Source organism: Lagenorhynchus albirostris, chromosome 7, assembly GCF_949774975.1.
Source record: "Lagenorhynchus albirostris chromosome 7, mLagAlb1.1, whole genome shotgun sequence".
NCBI lineage: Eukaryota > Metazoa > Chordata > Mammalia > Artiodactyla > Delphinidae > Lagenorhynchus > Lagenorhynchus albirostris.
In genome coordinates this window covers 20,070,998-20,089,576 of record NC_083101.1, presented here as the reverse complement: position 1 = coordinate 20,089,576, position 18,579 = coordinate 20,070,998, and the positions used below count along the sequence as shown (strand labels likewise).

Genomic DNA, 18,579 nt, shown 5'->3' with positions numbered 1-18,579 from the left:
TAGTTTGTTTTTTCTTGTGACTTCTTAGTCATGTTTTGGTATCAGAATAATACCTGCCTCATAGAATGAATTGAGAAGTGTTCCCTCCACTCAAATTCACAGAAGAATTTGTGAAGTGTTCTTTTAACTTTTTATAGAATTCACTGATGAAGCCATCTGAGCCTGGGCTTTCCTTTTCTTTTTTATGGTCGGTGTTTTGACTGCTAATTCAGTCTTTTAAATAGATCTATCCAGATTTTCTACTGCTTGAATCAGTTTTAGCAGTTTATGTCTCTCTAGGAATTGGTCTATTTCATCCAGGTCATCTAATTTGTTGGAATACTACTGTTCATAGTATTTCCTTATAATCCTTTTTATTTCTATCAGATCAGTAAACTTGTTTTTTTTTTGTTTTTTGTTTTTGATGTCCTTTATGAGGTTGAGAAAGTTTCCTTCTCTTCCTAGTTTGCTGAGATTTTGTATCATAGGTGGGTATTGAATTTTATCACATTTTAAAGTGCATTTATATCTATGGAGATGATTTTTCGTATTTTTGTTTTCCTCTTAGTATAGGGAATTACACTGATTGGTTTTCTGTAACTATTCTATTTCTGGGATAAGCTTCATTTATTCATGATATGTTATTTTTTATTTTTATATTTTTTATTTTTGGCCACATGGCTTGCGAGATCTTAGTTCCCTGACCAGGGGTTGAACCCGGGCCACAGCTGTGAAAGTGCTGAGTCCTAACCACTGAAACTGCCAGGGAACTCCCATGATGTGTTGTTATTTTTATATATTACTATATTTGGCTTGCTAATAGTTTGTTAAGGATTTTTGTGTATATGTTTATGAAGGATGTTGGTCTGTAGTTTCTTTTCTTGTAATTTTTTTCTCTAGTTTTGGATCAGGGTAATGACAGCCTTATAAAATGATTTGGGAAATGTTCTTTCCTATTCTAATTCTGGGAGAATTTGTTTAGAATTTGTATTATTCCTTCCTTAAATATGTGGTCAAACTTTCCAGTGAACCCATATGGGAATTTTCTTTGTGGGAAATTATGTAAACTATGAACTGAATTTCTTAATAGTTATAGAACTTAAGAGATTTGAGGTTACCTGTTTCTTCTGGAGTGAACTTTGGTACTTTATGTTTTTTAGGTTTTTTTGTTTGTTTGTTTGTTTTTGCCTCACTTAAATGGTTGAATTTATTGGCCTAAAGTTATTCATAATCATTTTAATCCCTTTGATATGTGTAGCATCTGTAGTGATGTCCCCTTCTTTTACTCCTGCTACTAATAATTTGTGTCCCCTTTTCTTTTTTTAATGTTTCTTGTTAGAGGTTTATCAATTTTACTGATCTCTACAAAAAATTAGCTTTTAGTTTCATTGATTTTTCTCTATTGTGTTTATCCATCTTCTGTTTCATTAATTTCTGCTTTTATCTGTATTATTTCCTTTCTTCTGCTTATGTTAGACTCAACTTACTCTTTAAACTTACTCTTCAGATCTCTTAGTGTAGAAGCTTTATAACACTGATTTTAAATGTTTATTCTTTTCTAATATAATTATTTAATGTTATAAATAACATTTATTTAGATGTATCCCACAAATTTTGAAATGTTATAATGTTATAATGTTTTAATGTTTAGTTCAGAACATTTTCTGATCTCCCTTATGTTTCTTTGACCTATGGGTTATTTACAACTGTGATGTTTAATATTCAAATAGTTGACATTTTTCCAAATGTCTTTTTGTTGTTGATTTCTAATTTAATTCAGTTATGGTCAGAGACTATACTTTATATGATTTCAGTATTTTTCTCTTCCACCTCCTTTTTCTGGTAAGCTAGTTATATGTATATGGGACTGCTTGGTGTTGTCCACTCTGTTCATTTATATTCAGTCTTTTTTTCTCTTTTCTCATGAGAGTAGCAATTACTGAGAGAAGCCAGTTGAAATTTCCAGTTGTTAGGTTTATCTATTTCTTTTTTCAGTTTTCTCAGCTTTTGCTTCATGTGTTTTAATGCTCTTTTATCACTTGCACACACACTTAGGATTAGTATATATTCTTGGTGATTTGACCACTTGATCATTATGTAGGGTCTCTTGTTACCCCGATCATATTTCTTGTTCTGAGGTCTGTTCTTTCTGTAATACTATCACAGGCATCTCCACCTTTCTCTTCATTACTGTTTGTATGGTATACCTTTATTTAACCTTTTACTTTTAACTTATCCATGTCTTCATATTTAAATAGGTTTCTTATAGATAGCATATCATGGGGTCTTGCTTTTTTATTAAGTATGACAATGTCTACTTTTATTTGAAATGTGGAGACCATTTAAATTTAATGTGATTTCAGTATTATTGGGTTTAAATCTACCATTTTCGTATTTGTTTACTAATTGTTTCACTTGTTGCTTATTCCTTTTTCTCTAATTTTTTGCCTTATTTTGGACTGAGAATTTTTTATGGTTCCATTTTTATCTCTACAATGGATTTATTTGCTATAACTGTTGTTTTTTTTATAGTCTATTTGGGTTTTGAACTATGCATTTCTAACTTATCAAGTCTACATTTAAAGGCTATTATCCTTTTCATATTGTGTGAAAAACTTTCAACACAATCTTCTATTTCCCCTCCCTAGTCTTTCTTCTATTGTTAACATATGGTTTATTTCTACATATAATTACCACAATTCATTGTTATTTTTTTCCAGTGAGCAGTCAGTTATCTTGTTAAAGAGATTAAAAATGAGGGAAAACACTTTTTATATCCATTCATGTACAATTTCCAGAACTCTTTATTTCTTTCTCTAGATCCAGATTCTTATTTGATGTTATTTTCTCTTTGGGGGGGGTGATGTCATTTTTTTTTTTAATACCTAAAGAACTTCCTTTAACATTTCTTATAGTTGCAGGTATGATTTTTTTTTTTTTTTGGTCCTTATTTTACCTCCTTCTGTGAAAGATAGTATCACTGGATTTAGAATTCCCTTATTTTTAATTTTTTTGGTGTTTTTTTTAAATTGAAGTATAGTTGATTTATAATGTTGCATTAGTTTCAGGTGCACAGCAAAGTGATTCAGTTATACATACATACATATCTTTTTTTCAGATTCTTTTCCCTTATAGGTTATTACAAAATATCGAGTATAGTTCCCTGTGCTATACAGTGGGTCCTTGTTGTTCGTCTGTTTTATATATAGTAGGGTGTATATGTTAATCCCAAACTCCTAATTGATCCCTCCCCACCTTTCCTCTTTGGTAACCATGAGTTTGTTTTCTGTGTCTGTGGGTCTGTTTCTGTTTTGTATAGATAGATAAGTTCATTTGTATCATTATTTTACATTCCACATATAAGCGATATTATATGGTATTTGTCTGGCTCGCTTCACTTAGTATGATAATCTCTGGGTCCATCCATGTTGCTGCAAATGGCACTATTTCATTCTTTATTATGGCTGAGTAATATCCCATTGTATAAATATAATTTATATTATATAAATTTAGATTATAAATATAATATAAATATCTTCTTTATCCATTCATCTGTCGATGGACATTTAGAATTTTAGGTTGACATTCTCTTTTAATAGTTTGTTCTGTTACCTGCTGGGTCTGTTGTTATTCTTATTTTTGTTCCCCAGTACTTAACTTTTCCCCCTCTCTGGCTGCTTTTAAGAGTTTCTCTTGTCATTGGTTTTCAACAATTGGATTATGATACTGTGCCTTGGTGGTGTTTTCTTTATGTATTTCTGCTGGGGGTCAGTTGAGCTTTTAGAACCTGGGTTTATGGTTTTCCTCCAATTTGGAAAGATTCTGGCCATTTCTTCAGATATCTTTTCTGCCTCACCCCCTTTCTCTGGGACTCCAATTATATTTATGTTAGACTACTTAACATTGTCCATGCTGCATTTATTTATTTTCAATCTTTTACTCTCTCTGGTTTTCACTGGGTAGTCTTTTTGCTCTGTCTCCAGCTTCTCTGATTTTTTTTCAGCAGCTGTTGTAAGCTCCTTATTGGCTAATTCCATCATCTCTGTCCTTTCTAGGTCTGTTTCTATTGATTGGTTTGTCTCCTTATGTTATAGGTCATATTTTCCTACTATTTTGAATGTCTGGTACTTATTAGATGAATGACATTGTGAATTTTATGGTGTTAGATGCTAGATGTTGTATTTTTTAGGAGTATTAAGCTTGGCTTACAGTTTGTTACCCGGGATCACCTTAATACTTTGGAGGCGTGCTCTTTCAATGTATTAGGGCAGATCTAGTGGCTTAGTCTATGGCTAATTTAGCCCCATAGTATTTCTCATGCATTGAGGTCTTTCCATTCTGGTGGAGGGGATGCAGATGATTTCCCCCACGTGGGAGCCCTGGGAGTTATCAGCCTACTGCATTTTAGTGATTCTTGCCCTAGTCCTGTGGAATTTGACCCTATGCATAGGCAGATTAGCTACAGCAAAGGCTCCAGGGAACCCCATTGAAATCTCCAGAGCTCTCTCTTTTTGTAACTCCCTCCTCTTTGGTACTTTTCCCTGTAAATTCTAGCTGTCTTGGGCCTGCCTGAACTTTAATCTCTGTCTCTTCAAGGGGACCGCTGGGCTCTGTTCAGTTCCCTGGTCCTACGCAGCAGCTTGAAAATTGCTCCCAGGCAGTAAGTTGCACAGAGAGCTCACCACATTTGTTTCTTTTTCTGGGATCAGACCCTGGGTTGCCTGTATGAAAGCAGTCATATATCATCATGATTAGCAGTTGTTTGCATCTGGAGGGCAGAAGTGAAAGTCCCCTCCCCATCTTTTTTTGATGCATAGATTTGTTCGTTATTTGACTTGTGAGTCTAAAATATGTATCTATAAATAATACATATGACATTATGATTAGAGCTTGCTTTTCATTATCTTATGCATTTTCCCATGTTGCTCCAGTCTACATGACCACCTTTCTAGTGGCTGCAAACTATTCCTTGAGTGCACATCCCAGAGTCTTTGACTCGTCTTGCAGGGCTGACTGAATATGTAGAAGTTGGGGAGGCCTCTTCTCTAGGTATGAATAGTGTGGCCTTGACCTCTAAGGCCTGATGCCTTTAACTGAGAAGAATGGAAGAAGGATGTCTGGCAACCCTGAACAGAGGCCACTGACCCATTCATATCTTCAGGTTGTGAATTCTACCTGTAAGATGATGTCTCAAGGAAATACACCCACAACAACAGCCAAAGAGCACAGAGAAACAATATTAGAATATTAGGCAAGTAGGTTCGTAGCAGAATAGTAATATTGTAAACGGCACAGCCCAGAAACTTAGGACTTGGAGTGTAGTTAAGCAATTTGTGGAATACTGTGTGATAAAAGACTGTGTGGCCATTTGTGATGGCAGGCATGTAACTCAGACCATTTCCACTCAGATATGATCTTACAGAAATGTCAAGGAGTAACCGTGCATAGAGGATGGTACCTGCCCGTTACTTAAAACTGAAAACGGCTGCACACGTTAACAAAAATTAGGGAAGTGCAGGTAGGAGGCAGCTAGGAACCGGGGGACCTGAGATGTCCGTCCCAGCTCTGCTGCTGGTTTTCTGTGTTTTCCTGGGCAAATCCCTTCCTGTATCTAGACTTTGGTTTTCACTTCCTACATGTAACGAGGGGGTTAAGAATTGTATACTTTATGTCATATAGGGCTTTGGTTTTGTTGTGTTCATTTAAGTTTAAAATATACTAAAAAGACGAAAAGGCACACTTTAAAGAAGCAAGAGTGTGAGATGCTTTTGGCCTCTTGGAGTGTAATGGGCACCCCCTCCCGGGTCTCAGAGCTAGAACTTTGTGCTCGGGGGTGTTGGGGGTGCCTCCCAGCCAGACTCGGGACACAGCGGTTCCCATTCCCTGAGTGCTTACTCCGTGCTGAGCACTGTACCCAGCTCTTTTCCTGTATTATCGCTTGTTAGTCCTTCTGGCAATATGTGATTATCTTCATTCTTCCGAGTGATGAAAATGAGGCTTTGCGGGCCTCAGATAGTTGTCTTAGGAGCCCGGATTTGAACCCAGGCCTGAGTCCCAGAGGCCAGTCTTGCCTCCACCCGCATGCTCTAGTTCTTCTCGCCTGGTGAGCCGGCAGGCCTCTTGCACTACAGGGAAACACACTGTCCCCTTTGTGCCCGCAGCAGACAACGAGAACAACATCGCCTCCAACCAGTCCCGATCGCCCCCTGCTGTCGTGGAGGAGAAGTGGAAGCCCCAGGCCCAGAGGAACAGTGCCAACAACAGTAGGTCTTTCCTGGGCGGACCCGGGGACTGGTGGAAGTCTACTACACCCACCTCCAGAGGCCTCCCCCACAACCCCAGCTTGTTCCCCTCTGCTCCCACATCCCCACCCCTGTGTGTCTCCCATGGTGGTGCAAGACCACGCATCATGGTTTCCAAAGCACTTTCATGCCTGAGACCTCATTGGTGGGAATTCTGACCTCGTGGGATGGACAGAGGCGGCCTGGGGAGAGGTGATCTGTTTGTGGTCAGAGAACACAAATTAGTGACAATCAGAATCCAAATCCACTCTCCACGATTTCTCTTGTCTGCTTTTTCCTGACACTGTGGCCTCATGTACCTTATTCACTAGCGACTCCTGTGTTAGAGGCCATTCCTATATTGAGGAAGAGGTTAGACTGGTTGGCTTCAGAGGTCAAGGTGAATGACATGCAACAAGTATTTGCACACATATCACTACAGTCTATTCCCATGCTCACAGCAGGCATTACTAATCAATCACAGAACTTTATTCCTGTGAGACTGTCACATATTAAAGACTGCCAAGACCATCAGTTTGTGTGGAAGATGAAATCTGTTCATAATTCCTAATACTAGATGGTTGAGTATTAGGCCACTGCCAGACCAAGGAGGCTTGACTGGGGTTAAGCACAGTTAACAGGGTTAATTAACAGGGTTTAATTAACAGGGATTAACAGGGTTAATCACACCTGTCTTTGTGTCCCCTGCCAGCCACGACCAGTGGTTTAACACCTAACAGCGTGATCCCCGAGAAGGAGCGGCAGAACATCGCAGAGCGGCTGCTGCGGGTCATGTGTGCCGACTTGGGCGCGCTGAGCGTGGTGAGCGGGAAGGAGTTCCTGAAGCTGGCCCAGACGCTGGTGGACAGCGGCGCCCGCTACGGGGCCTTCTCAGTCACCGAGATCCTGGGCAACTTCAACACGCTGGCGCTGAAGCACCTGCCGCGCATGTACAACCAGGTGAAGGTGAAGGTGACGTGTGCCTTGGGCAGCAACGCCTGCCTGGGCATCGGCGTCACCTGTCACTCGCAGAGCGTCGGCCCTGACTCCTGCTACATCCTCACGGCCTACCAGGCAGAGGGCAACCACATCAAGAGCTACGTGCTGGGCGTGAAGGGCGCGGACATTCGCGACAGCGGCGACCTGGTGCACCACTGGGTGCAGAACGTGCTGTCGGAGTTCGTGATGTCGGAGATCAGGACAGTGTACGTGACAGACTGCCGGGTGAGCGCATCCGCCTTCTCCAAGGCCGGCATGTGCCTTCGCTGCTCAGCCTGTGCCTTGAACTCGGTGGTGCAGAGCGTGCTGAGCAAGCGGACGCTGCAGGCCCGCAGCATGCACGAGGTCATCGAGCTGCTCAACGTGTGCGAGGACCTGGCGGGCTCCACCGGGCTCGCCAAGGAGACCTTCGGCTCGCTGGAGGAGACCTCGCCGCCGCCCTGCTGGAACTCGGTCACGGACTCGCTGCTGCTGGTGCACGAGCGCTACGAGCAGATCTGCGAGTTCTACAGCCGGGCCAAGAAGATGAACCTCATCCAGAGCCTCAACAAGCACCTGCTCAGCAACCTGGCCGCCATCCTGACGCCGGTGAAGCAGGCGGTCATCGAGCTGAGCAACGAGAGCCAGCCCACCCTGCAGCTGGTGCTGCCCACCTACGTCAGGCTGGAGAAGCTGTTCACGGCCAAGGCCAACGACGCGGGCACCGTCAGCAAGCTCTGCCACCTCTTCCTGGAGGCACTCAAGGAGAACTTCAAGGTGCACCCGGCGCACAAGGTGGCCATGATCCTGGACCCCCAGCAGAAGCTGCGGCCCGTCCCGCCCTACCAGCACGAGGAGATCATCGGCAAGGTGTGCGAGCTCATCAACGAGGTCAAGGAGTCCTGGACCGAGGAGGCCGACTTCGAGCCCGCCGCCAAGAAGCCCCGCTCCGCCCCCGGCGAGAACCCCGCTGCCCAGGAGGACGACCGGCTCGGGAAGAAGGAAGTGTACGATTACCTGCAGGAACCCCTCTTCCAGGCCACCCCGGATCTCTTCCAGTACTGGTCGTGCGTGACCCAAAAGCACACAAAACTCGCCAAGCTCGCCTTCTGGCTCCTCGCGGTGCCGGCCGTGGGGGCCAGGAGCGGGTGTGTAAATATGTGTGAACAAGCACTTCTCATCAAAAGGAGGCGACTGCTCAGTCCAGAAGATATGAACAAACTCATGTTTCTGAAATCCAACATGCTTTAAGACTTCCGGATGAAAAGAAAGAACAAAGAAAAAAGAAGAGAACGTTAGGAAAAAAAAAAAAAACACACAACACTGTCGCAAACAAAGAAAAAGGAATTTAAGTTCTAAACACTGTGGACCTCATTATAAATGCCCCCTGGAAACTTAAGTGCTTTTTTCAGTGTGTGTGTGCATGTGTGTACGCAGTCACGCGTGCGCACTTTGGGCGTGGGCGGCTCTGCTCATCCGTGTGGCCGCAGACGTGTCGCACACGCATGCACACATACACTCCCCTGGTGCATGTACGCACGCCTGCTCGCGGGCGCGTGTGCATTAAACTGGGCGTGTCAGGAAAGCTGAGTGTTTGGGAAAGAGGGAAGATGTTTCACCTCCTTTTCTCAGTAAGGGGGCTTTAAAAGACTCCATGTTCAGGTGCGCAGGTTGGTAGAAAACTGATGTAAAACGTTCAGGCAGCTGAGATCTGAAGTGACTTGACGCTCTCTGTCCTTCACTCTGTGGTCCCCCTTGCCCTCCGTCCCCCTCCCCAAGCCTTCCTGACCCTATTGCACCCCACCCCTCCCCGGCTGCCCTGCCATGGATTCTCCAAACTGCATCAGATGGACAGCTTCTGCACTGGACTTTGTTCTTGTTCACCTTCAGGGCATTGAGCTGCTGCCTTTGTGATACCCTTGGGTGTCATGGGGCAGCCGCCTTAGAAACACACCTATCTATCTCCCCAAATCAGGAAAGGAGACTTTAAGAATATAAAGCTGACCTTTTGCTTTTTAATATAAGATAGAAAAAAAAGACATTTTTCAAAGAAGTATAGATACTGTCTCCACTCCTTAATAATTTTTTTCCTAACATTTTAGCAGTTTTTACTTTTTTTTTTTTCAAATTTGATTTAGGCTCTGCTAGGAGGCACTGAATGTCTGTAACTTATGTTTTGGAGGGGGTTTTTTTGTTTGTTTTTTGATTGCCCTTTTTGTTCCTCAAGTCACACTGTAAACTAGCTCATCTCAGTGGTATATTCAGTATCCTAAGGTTTTCATTAGACTTCCCTGTACAGTCCAGTTTTCCTGTATTCGAACAGCCAAGACCATGAACTTGGTTGTGCTGTTTGGAGACCAGGAGTGAGGGTGGAGTCACAGGTTTCACAGACGTGGGGTTCGGTTGAAGCCATAGGGAAGCACGTGGCTTAGGAGTCCTGAATGTAAGCGGAAGACCGCCCTCCTGGCTCGCTGTGTCTGGTCCTGCGAATGTCTGATTTCTATACCCAGAGTGCACTACACTACTCGCCACGTCACTGACCCTTCCAGCTCAGCAGGGACTCCTGAGTTGATCCATGTTCACGTCCATCGCACCTCAGACCCCCGGCCTCCTCTCCCCAGGACCCCGGGGATTCCGGCGGGTCCGCTGCCCACAGCCCTGGGGGGCCCCCACGCGAGCCTCAGCCCTCCTTCTAGGACAGTAGTTGAGCACGGTGCCTTGTGGGCCAAATGATGGATGTTTTGAGGGTGAAATGGCATTAGGCCACATTCAACTTGATGCTGTGAAAGAGGTTTTCAGGCTTTGTTTCTCTGTGAGCAGTTTAGGTTCCACACACGGCCTAAATGCCAACAGGGTGCCCCTTTCCCCTCTGAAGAGGTGGTTCCATCAGGATCAGTGCTCAGCCTCCCACCCCACCTCTCAGTGAACGAAGTGCTGGTGGTCCCATATCCCCCCGTGCCCACGGCTGTGGGATAGAGATAGTTACACCAAGGCTGAGGATGCCTGCCATCGTGGGGGGCACATTCTACCATCTTGGGGGTTGACCAAGTCCACTCCATCCCTTCCTAGTAACAAAACATTGTTCAACTGTGAGATACCTCAACTACAAAAAGCACTGTACAACGGCCCTCTCCCCCCGGTCCGTGGCAGTAAAGTTGGGGAAGTAAAGTTGATTTGAAAACTCAAGGCTTAGGATCATGGACCGGAACACTGTCCCAGGTGTCAAGCCTGCTCACTTTGCCTCGTGAGAACTAACCCTCCCGCGTCTTGGACACACTGAAAGGCATCAAAGTGGGCCGTTTCCCCATTCACTCCAGCAAGCCATGGTCTCAGGAACCACCACGCCATTTCCTCTCCCGGAGAAGTTCTGGGTATTAACTCCACGGCACTTCCAGTTGGGGTCACACCATCAGAAGAGCCTCCGTCTGCACTGGACAGTCACCTCGTGTCGCTTCCTAGAGTATATGGGAGCATCCGCAGACTTTTCGATGAGACTTTTGGGGGCGTTCCAGAAGGTGGCTGCAAGGTTGCTGTTGGGTGACAGATGCCTACAGCAAAAGGCCTCCAGCTTTGCTTTGCTGCTGGGGAAGGGTCCACGACCTGGCACTCTGAACCACACGCGGAGGATGGGAGCTACCCGTTCTGTGTGGTCAGTGGGAGCCAAGCCTTGGAGCCCATCCTCCCTCTTAGAGCGGAGCTGTGCTGGTGTTGCCTCATTACGGGGCCACTCGGTTAGCAAATAGGCATTTCACTTTCTTGCAGAGCCATCAGGACCACGCCCTGGTATCAGCGTTCTTCTCTTCAGAAAAATTTAAGTCTTAACTAAATTGCAGTTATCTAGTCATATGTGTCACCTCCTGTCCTGTCCTCCTTTCCACCTCAGTTCAATCCTTAGGGCTTGGTGTGCTCTGCAGATGTGTTGTGAGTGCCACTAGGTCTCGGAAAGCTGTCTCCTGGGGCTGCCTCATCCAGATGTGGGAACAGGTGGCAGGTAGTCATTTCTCTCTTGCAGCCTCTGGTTCTTCAGAAACTCGTTGCCAACAGGAAAGGCTGTACCACGGTGCCCCCTCCATGTGCTTACTCGTGCAGACAGCTCCCATAGTGCAGAGCCCGTTGCGGTGAACAGCTTGATAAAACCCAAAGATCTCACAGGCCCAGCCACTGGCCCCACATCTCCAGCAATATCCACCCTATCCAAATTCTAGCTTAGCCAAAGGATTGAGGTCGGCGCTTCCAGTTCATCTCCCGGCCCCTAGTCTGGCATCGACCTTCGGAAAGTTTTTGTCTTCTGCCTCCCAGCTCTGTGACCACTATGGGCCTTTACAGCTCAAGGCAGTTGCCTGCTGACTTGGACACAACTTGCCTGAACCATGTGATTCCCAGGATAGAAATGGCCTTTGCGTTGACATACACGGACCCCAGAGGGGAGGTGGAGAAAACACACCTCCACTCTGCAGGGTTTTCCCCCTCATCTGAGGTCAGTTGGCTTCACCACCAAAGCCCAAGCCAAGGACCATAGCCTCGTGGGTGGTCCCTCAGATTTGAAGTAACTGGGGGGTCTCGGCTCCACCAAGAGCAGCGGTGCCGTCCCAGTCGCTGTGAGTGGATGCTCTTGTGCCGACATGGTTCTTTTTCCCCGTGCCCAGGTCCACCAGCCGGGCCTCCCTCCAGATGGTAGTTAGAAACCAGGAAACGAAACAGAGGGGCCACTGGGCAAAGCTCCTTTCTGGCCACACTTCATCTCGGGGTTCACGGCATAGGAAGCCACCTACTGTGTCCACAGGCAAGGACGCTTCGCCACCAACCTGCCTGACAGCCTCATGCTTGGCCTTCGGGGTTTGGCTCTTGTCTGGGAAAAGGATGTTGAGGTTTCCTGGTGAGGAGAGGACAGTCCGATGACACAGTTGAGAAGTTCTGCATCTCCAGATGTCTGGGAAGGACTTTTTTTGACACCAGCTCTGTAGGCTGGCAAGCGTCTTCTCCTTCAGTTTGCTCCTTTCTCTCCTGCACTTTCGAGAAACACCAGAGAAAAACTCTGCAAGGCGTGTTTTCCACTGTGAAGCAGACCCCCTGCCTTTAGGGGTCCTCTAGGCTTGCGCCTGGACTTGGACTAGACTCCTTGGAAAGTGGGCACCTGAAGAGCTGTCAGGGATGCAGCGTGCATTCTTGGGGGCCACAGGTTCACAAGAAAGGTTTGGAATGAACCTGGGATGCGGATGGAGAAGGGAGGTCCTGTGAGCCATGGCCCAGAAGGGGACAGTACCTGGATGTTGCCATGACGATGGATGTGTTTGCAGAGACAGGAAGAGGAGGCACCCAAAGCACGGCCGGCGGTCTCCTCCTGCCCCCTGAGCCAGGCAAGTTCATAGCTCTGCCCCTTGCCTTGGGCACAGCGACAGCGCCTCTGTCCCTGGGACGTACCTGAGGGAGGGCTTCTAGAAAGGCTGCTGGTTTAGATGAAACCTAGAGGCCAAGTAAGGCTCAGGCTGTCCCCTGGAGACAGTGGGTGGAGGGCTCCTGTCTCGGCCCCCCTGTATCCGGCCGGGCCAGTGGGAGAACTGGGAAGGGGCCTGCCCCCTCTTCACTGTGGCTAATGTTTGCTAGGCCAGTTATGGTGAACCAATGATACAGTGTTTTCCCTTTTCTGTTTCCCACCGGGTTTCCCCTTTTCAGGGTTTTCTGGAGGATTTTGTTGTTGTCGTATTTCTTCCTCTGTCCTTTGCGTTTAAGGATCGTGGTCCGCGGAGCCCCGCCGTTCCCTGGAGGGACCCTGTAGTTTCTGTGCGGAGAGGCACCTGCTCCTGCTTTGATGAGGGTGAAGGGCATCGGGTTGCTGTCTGTTAATATTCATGCCCCTCCACCACCACGGGCGTTGCTTTAAAGGTTCAACTGCTGTACAGAGAAGGATTTGCTGAGTTTGCAGCTGGGTGTCAGCATAGGGGCCCTCCCCACCCATGCGTCCCACTGGGCACCTTGACTCTTCGAACCAAAGTTCCTTTTAAAGGGGCACAGCCCAGCCTGGTCCGCAACCTCAGGGGCCTGGGATCCCTGTGGCGCTTCCTGAAGTCCAGCTTGGCAAGAGACCATGGGGTCTGAGGCCAGCTGGAAAGGGGGGCTCCTCCCACAACCCAGGTGCCAGCCGGTCCCTGCCTGGGACCCTTCCCTCCCACCCAGCCAGGGTGGCCGGGTCCCAAAGCGGTGAGCGAGCTCGTGGACTGGCAGGGGGCTGGAGACAGAGGGACCTGCGGGGCTGGGGGCTCCCAGACCCGCTGGGCAGTGCGTCCAGGGCCGTTCAGATGCCGAGCATCAGGAAATCATTTTGTACAACCACCTGAAGCAGAGATATTTTTTAAAAAGCATAAATTATTTTCAGTTGTTTTCTGATGATCCTTCCTTTTTCTTTTCCCCGTAACTTTGCGTCGGTGATTCTTTCACATCAGGTAAATCTTGAGAAAGCCTTGGTGCCCCTCCCTCCCAGGCCCCACTCGGTACCCATGCGTGTGCACCCTCATCCTTTCTCAGTAGTTAAGACGTTCTAGGCAATACCATAGGCACAGCTGACTGTGTCTCTGTCTTCGAGTGCAAGAAACTCAAGTCATCTTAAAAAAATACAAAAAAAAAAAATTTACAAAAAAACAAACACAAAAAAAATATCTTTTTTAGGCCAGAGTTTTCTACAGGTATTAATGAATATTTTTCTTAATCCTTATAAGTTTTATGTGTTTAATATTTCTTAATACCGGTAGCATTAATTTATACTTTTGTAGCAACACAATATTTTTATAAACAGCCAGTGCTTTGGCTCAAGTTTCCACAAGGGGTTTATGCAGGGTTATCTTGGGACCCTGTGTACCATGTACTGTATTTAAAAAAAAAGTTACCTAGTGTCACCCTTGCTGTGTTAATTAACAAAAGACGTTGTTTGCGGTCTCCTGTGTCGTTGGTGTGGACCCAACAGTTCTCCAAGGAGTCACATTGCATGGGGGTTGAGTTGACAGTTCTTGTGATATGTGAACCCCCGAGACCAAACTTGAGGGTTTATTTAGGCTTTTCTGTTTGTCCTTTGGATTTTTGGTTTCATTTCGTTTTGGTACCGTTTCTCCATTTACGGCCAAATCAGTTTTCTGGTGTTTAAAACTTTTACTGATGTCAAATGGAGGAAAGGAACAGGAAAAAAAAAAAAAAAGATTTTTACAAAGTAATAAAATTTAAAACTGAGCTGTTTAAATGTTGCTGTTTTTACCTGTCTGTTCTTGTCCAAAAGTGGGACATTCCCAGGGAGAAGAGGAAGGTTCCACTTGGTTCTTTAAATCGCCAAAAGCCCCCACCCAGAAATCAGCACCCCCCTACCCCCCGAATTCTTGCAACATTATTTCCTGGTTGGTTGATGCCAAGGTAAAAAGACATCCTTTTAATGGTTAGAGAGGATCAGTTGCTTAAATGATTTCATGTCAGTGTTGTATTTATGGTTTTACAATAAAACAACCTTTAGGAAGATGGCAGTGCGTGGTGTGATTTCTTGGGTTGGCATTGGGCCATGTCATCCAGGTAGGAGCAGGGCACTGGGGAGTAGAGATGGACAGAGGCAGAGATGTCACCTGGGGGTGACAGAGCTGGAGTCCATCCCGAGGGGATACTACGTGAGGTTGGGGTTAGTCAGCTCCTCGGAGCTCCCTGCTGACCTCAGGCACCAGACCCAGGTTGGTGGTGTCTGATACATAAGGGAGGGACACGGCCACAAGAAGACGTGGTCTCCGTGGGCCTTGTTGTGAAACACTGTCCCAGCGGAGGAAGGATGGATTTGGTCCGAGTCCTACAGGCCCAGTGCCCAAGGGACACATCCAAGTTCGCCTTGGCCACCATCATTTATGTGATGTGTGTTGTGTAAACCGTCCGTTTTCTGGGGAAGAGTGCCCGTAGATTGTGCCAAATTCCTGATGGCATCTGTGACTCAGAAAGTTAAGAATTAGTGGGAGCTGTGGAGACACATTTCAGCCCAGTGTCTGGACACACTGTCCCCAACACAGGTCAGAGTGGAAAGCCTGCCTTGGGAGGAAAGGCTCTCTCCATCCCAGGAGAGGTTCAGGCAAAGCTCAGATGCCCGCAGTGGGTGTGAACCAAGCGACTGGTGGGCCCGCCGGGCAGCCAGACCAGGTAGCTCGGGTGCCCTTCTTCCTCTGTCCTTCTGAAGCTCTGCGTGGCTTTCCCGCAGTGTCCCCTTCTCTGATGCTTCCTCCCCATTTGCTGGCCACCGACCTGCTGCCATCCTCCGAGCCAGCACCCCAGACAGCTCTCCCACTCCCTTCAAGACGGTGTGGCCTTCCTGCCCCACCTGCCTGGAGTCAGCACACCCGTCTCCTAAGTAAAGCACACGTCCAAGTTCGTCTTGCCCAGTGGTCATGTGTGTGAAGTTTGAAGTGTTGTGTACTGTCTGTCCGGGGGAGAGCATCTGTGGCTTTGCCAGTGGCATCCGTGACTCTAGCCAGTGCCCTCCACGGTGGGCTGCGGGGGCCCAGCCGGGTGGACTTGCCCCTCTGCTGGCCTCGACCCGAGCCTCACACTCCAGACACGCACATCAACACTTGGCTTGGAGAGTCGAACTGAAGGCAAGTCGTGGAGAGAAGACGCCACCAGAAGACAGCGGTGGCCAGAGTGGGCAGGGAGGGTGACAGCTTCTCCTAAAGCAGGCCTGCTCCTGCCAGAACAGCCGTTCAAAGGTAACACCACGTCCGGCTTTATCCCTGTCCTCAACCAGAACCAGAAACGGGTGCTCTTCTCGAAGAGGACGTGCTGCTCGATCAGCCGAACAAATTCCATCCAATCGCAAGGATGACGGCACGCATTGGCCGAGTCTGGGCCAGCCTCCCGGGGGCATCAGCCCTGCCCTCAGAACCCCCCTTCAGTGGGAGTTTCCTGCTGTTCGGTGTACCGTGTGGACATTCCTGAGCCAGCGGTTGAAGTTTAATCAAGGAGTTTCTATTGGCTCTAAAACAAAAGTCCAGAGTCCTGCTGGAGCGGGAAGACTCCCCCGCTAGCTGGGAACGTCGTCGGGATCCAATGAGGTCAGGGCGTGGCCAGAGCCTCCGTACGACTGAAGGGCCAGCCTCTGGATTTTAAAATAAAAATTTTTTAAAAAAGCATGTTTGTTTATTAAGCAGCCACATGTATTTTGTGACAGAGATGAGCATGACCAGTATCTTTAAGAGAGAATTTGAGGTGAGACTGTTTAAGAATCAGATGAGTCATCAGGGTAGCCGCTTCGCTGAGAAGGATTCTGGTCCCTTCTGGGATGAGTGGATTCCTCCTGACTGGAGGTCACAGATGGGCTTCAACCCCATCCCACCCCCGAGGGGTAAGACAAGATCCAAGGGATTTTGTAGGGAAAGTTTTAGTAACTGTCACGGAGATAAAAGCCTTCAGGACCAGGGAGGGTGGCAGGCAGGGCTGGTGACCCACAGGGGAGGCCCCAGCTAGAGGGGTGTCTCGGGTGCAGGATGCAGGCCCAAGGCTGCCAGAACTTATTTTTCAAGAGAATTGAGAAACCTAGAGTTTTATATGGGAGGTCCTTTTTTTTTTTTTTTTTTTTTTTGGCTGCCTTGGGTCTTTGTTGCTGTGCCCGGGCTTTCTCTGGTTGCGGCGAGCAGAGGCTACTCTTTGTTGCGGTGCGCGGGCTTCTCATTGTGGTGGCTTCTCTTGTTGCAGAGCACGGGCTGTAGGCACCCGGGCTTCAGTAGTTGCGGCGCGCAGTCCCTAGGGCACCTGGGCTTCAGTAGTTGCGGCGCGCGGGCTTAGTTGCTCCGCGGCATGTGGGATCTTCCTGGACCAGGGATCGAACCCGCGTCCCCTGCATTAGCAGGCGGATTCTCAACCACTGCACCACCAGGGAAGTCCGGGAGGTGCATTTTTTAATGGTGAACTCAGAACTGTAAGATACCCTAGGAGCCAAACTCCCATCCACCAGCTGAGCTGAGGCCGGCCAGCCCACCTGTGGCTTGCACTGTCCGGTTTAGGCATTTGTCCTTCAGGTCCCTTCAAAATATCTTTCTTCAGCATGGCACCTTCCAACTGCCATAGGTGGCAGCCCCACTGTGTGAATCATGCATGGAGGGGGCAAGGTATGGACGCAGGACGTGATGACATTTGTTAGTTCCAGGCTGGAGAGCCTGTCACTTCTCCCTGTGTCCCCGCCCCCGCCCCCACCCACTTCTGCCCAGTGACTCCCAGCCAGGCCCACAAACGCTGTCCCTCAGGACTGTCCTCTCTATTGAAACCTGGAAGCCCCAAGGTTGGGACTTCCGGGGTGCATAAGGTGGGGAATCTCTATGTGGTCTGACCAAGGGGGCTGCAAAGCTCTCTCCACCCAAATCCTTGCCTCTGGGTTTCGTCCCCTCAACACAGCATTCCACCTCAGAGCCCAGGAGGCTGGGGTTTGGACTCTTGCAGCGGCAGCTGTCAGGCCTCTGGGTGGATGGAGCCCGAAAGAGGTGTTTACAAGTCCGATGTTTGTAAATCCGGCGTGTGCGAGCTGGAGGCTCCCGGAGTTGTGCGCTTGGGCCAAGTTGGTGCCTGAGCCACCCTGGACAGCCTACCTGCTCTCTTCCTCCAGGGAGCAGAAGCCGGGCCAGACCCAGGGCTTTCAGCTCCGGTCCAGGGCCAGCTGGTTGTTCTGGGCACAGTGCAAAGCGCGGTGACCATTCTTCCAGGGCAAAGGGCCAGAGCAAGGATCCCAGGAGATGGGATCTCCAGGACCCTTGTGGAGAAACAGCCCGAGGCCTTCCAGCCCCTGGCAGCTACTGCTGGGGATGCAGCTGTGAGCAAAGTAAACGCTGGCGTGGGGTTCTGGGCGGCCAAGGACAGGGGAATCCTTTCAGGCGCTCGTGGGGCATTTGCCCAGACCCAGTTGGGCACACACTAGGGCACGGTGATTTCTTCTGACCCTGGGTCTCTGATGAGCCCTGTGAAACCCCTCCCAGAAACAAGTACCCAGAGTTTCCCCCTCTTTTCTCTTCTAGCTTTATTAAGACAAAACAGTCCCATTTTATACAGAGCTGTGATTTATGTTTTATAATTTGCATAGCCAATTTCATGTCCTGAAGATGGCTCTATACATTGCCAACACATACATTTTTCACATGTGGGGAAAGCTGGGTTACTCATGCCCGCTCCCCAGCTTGTCTCCCCCTCCCCTCCCCCCATCTCATTATACTTCGTGATGAATCGTCAGGACATGGAATTTCAGGAGTCTACAATTTGCTTTTTATTGGAACCTGCCGCGGGACCCTGGGGCAGACACTGGCCCTCGCGCTCCCTGTGGCCTGTGGACCTCTGGCCTGTGGGCCGC

General features: G+C 48.0%; 1 protein-coding gene across 12 annotated transcripts in view; it reads left to right on the top strand.

Moving 5' to 3' along the window:
• ZNF618 (zinc finger protein 618) overlaps positions 1-14,735 on the top strand; it is a 184,391-nt gene extending 169,656 nt beyond the window's left edge. For all 12 annotated transcript variants that reach the window (XM_060154543.1, XM_060154542.1, XM_060154541.1 and 9 more), the window contains 2 exons: positions 6,141-6,242; positions 6,973-14,735. In XM_060154543.1, the coding sequence (XP_060010526.1) occupies positions 6,141-6,242; positions 6,973-8,489 (1,619 nt within the window). In that variant the 3' untranslated portion in view covers positions 8,490-14,735. The remainder of the gene's footprint in view (positions 1-6,140; positions 6,243-6,972) is intronic.
• The last annotated feature ends 3,844 nt before the right edge of the window (positions 14,736-18,579 follow it).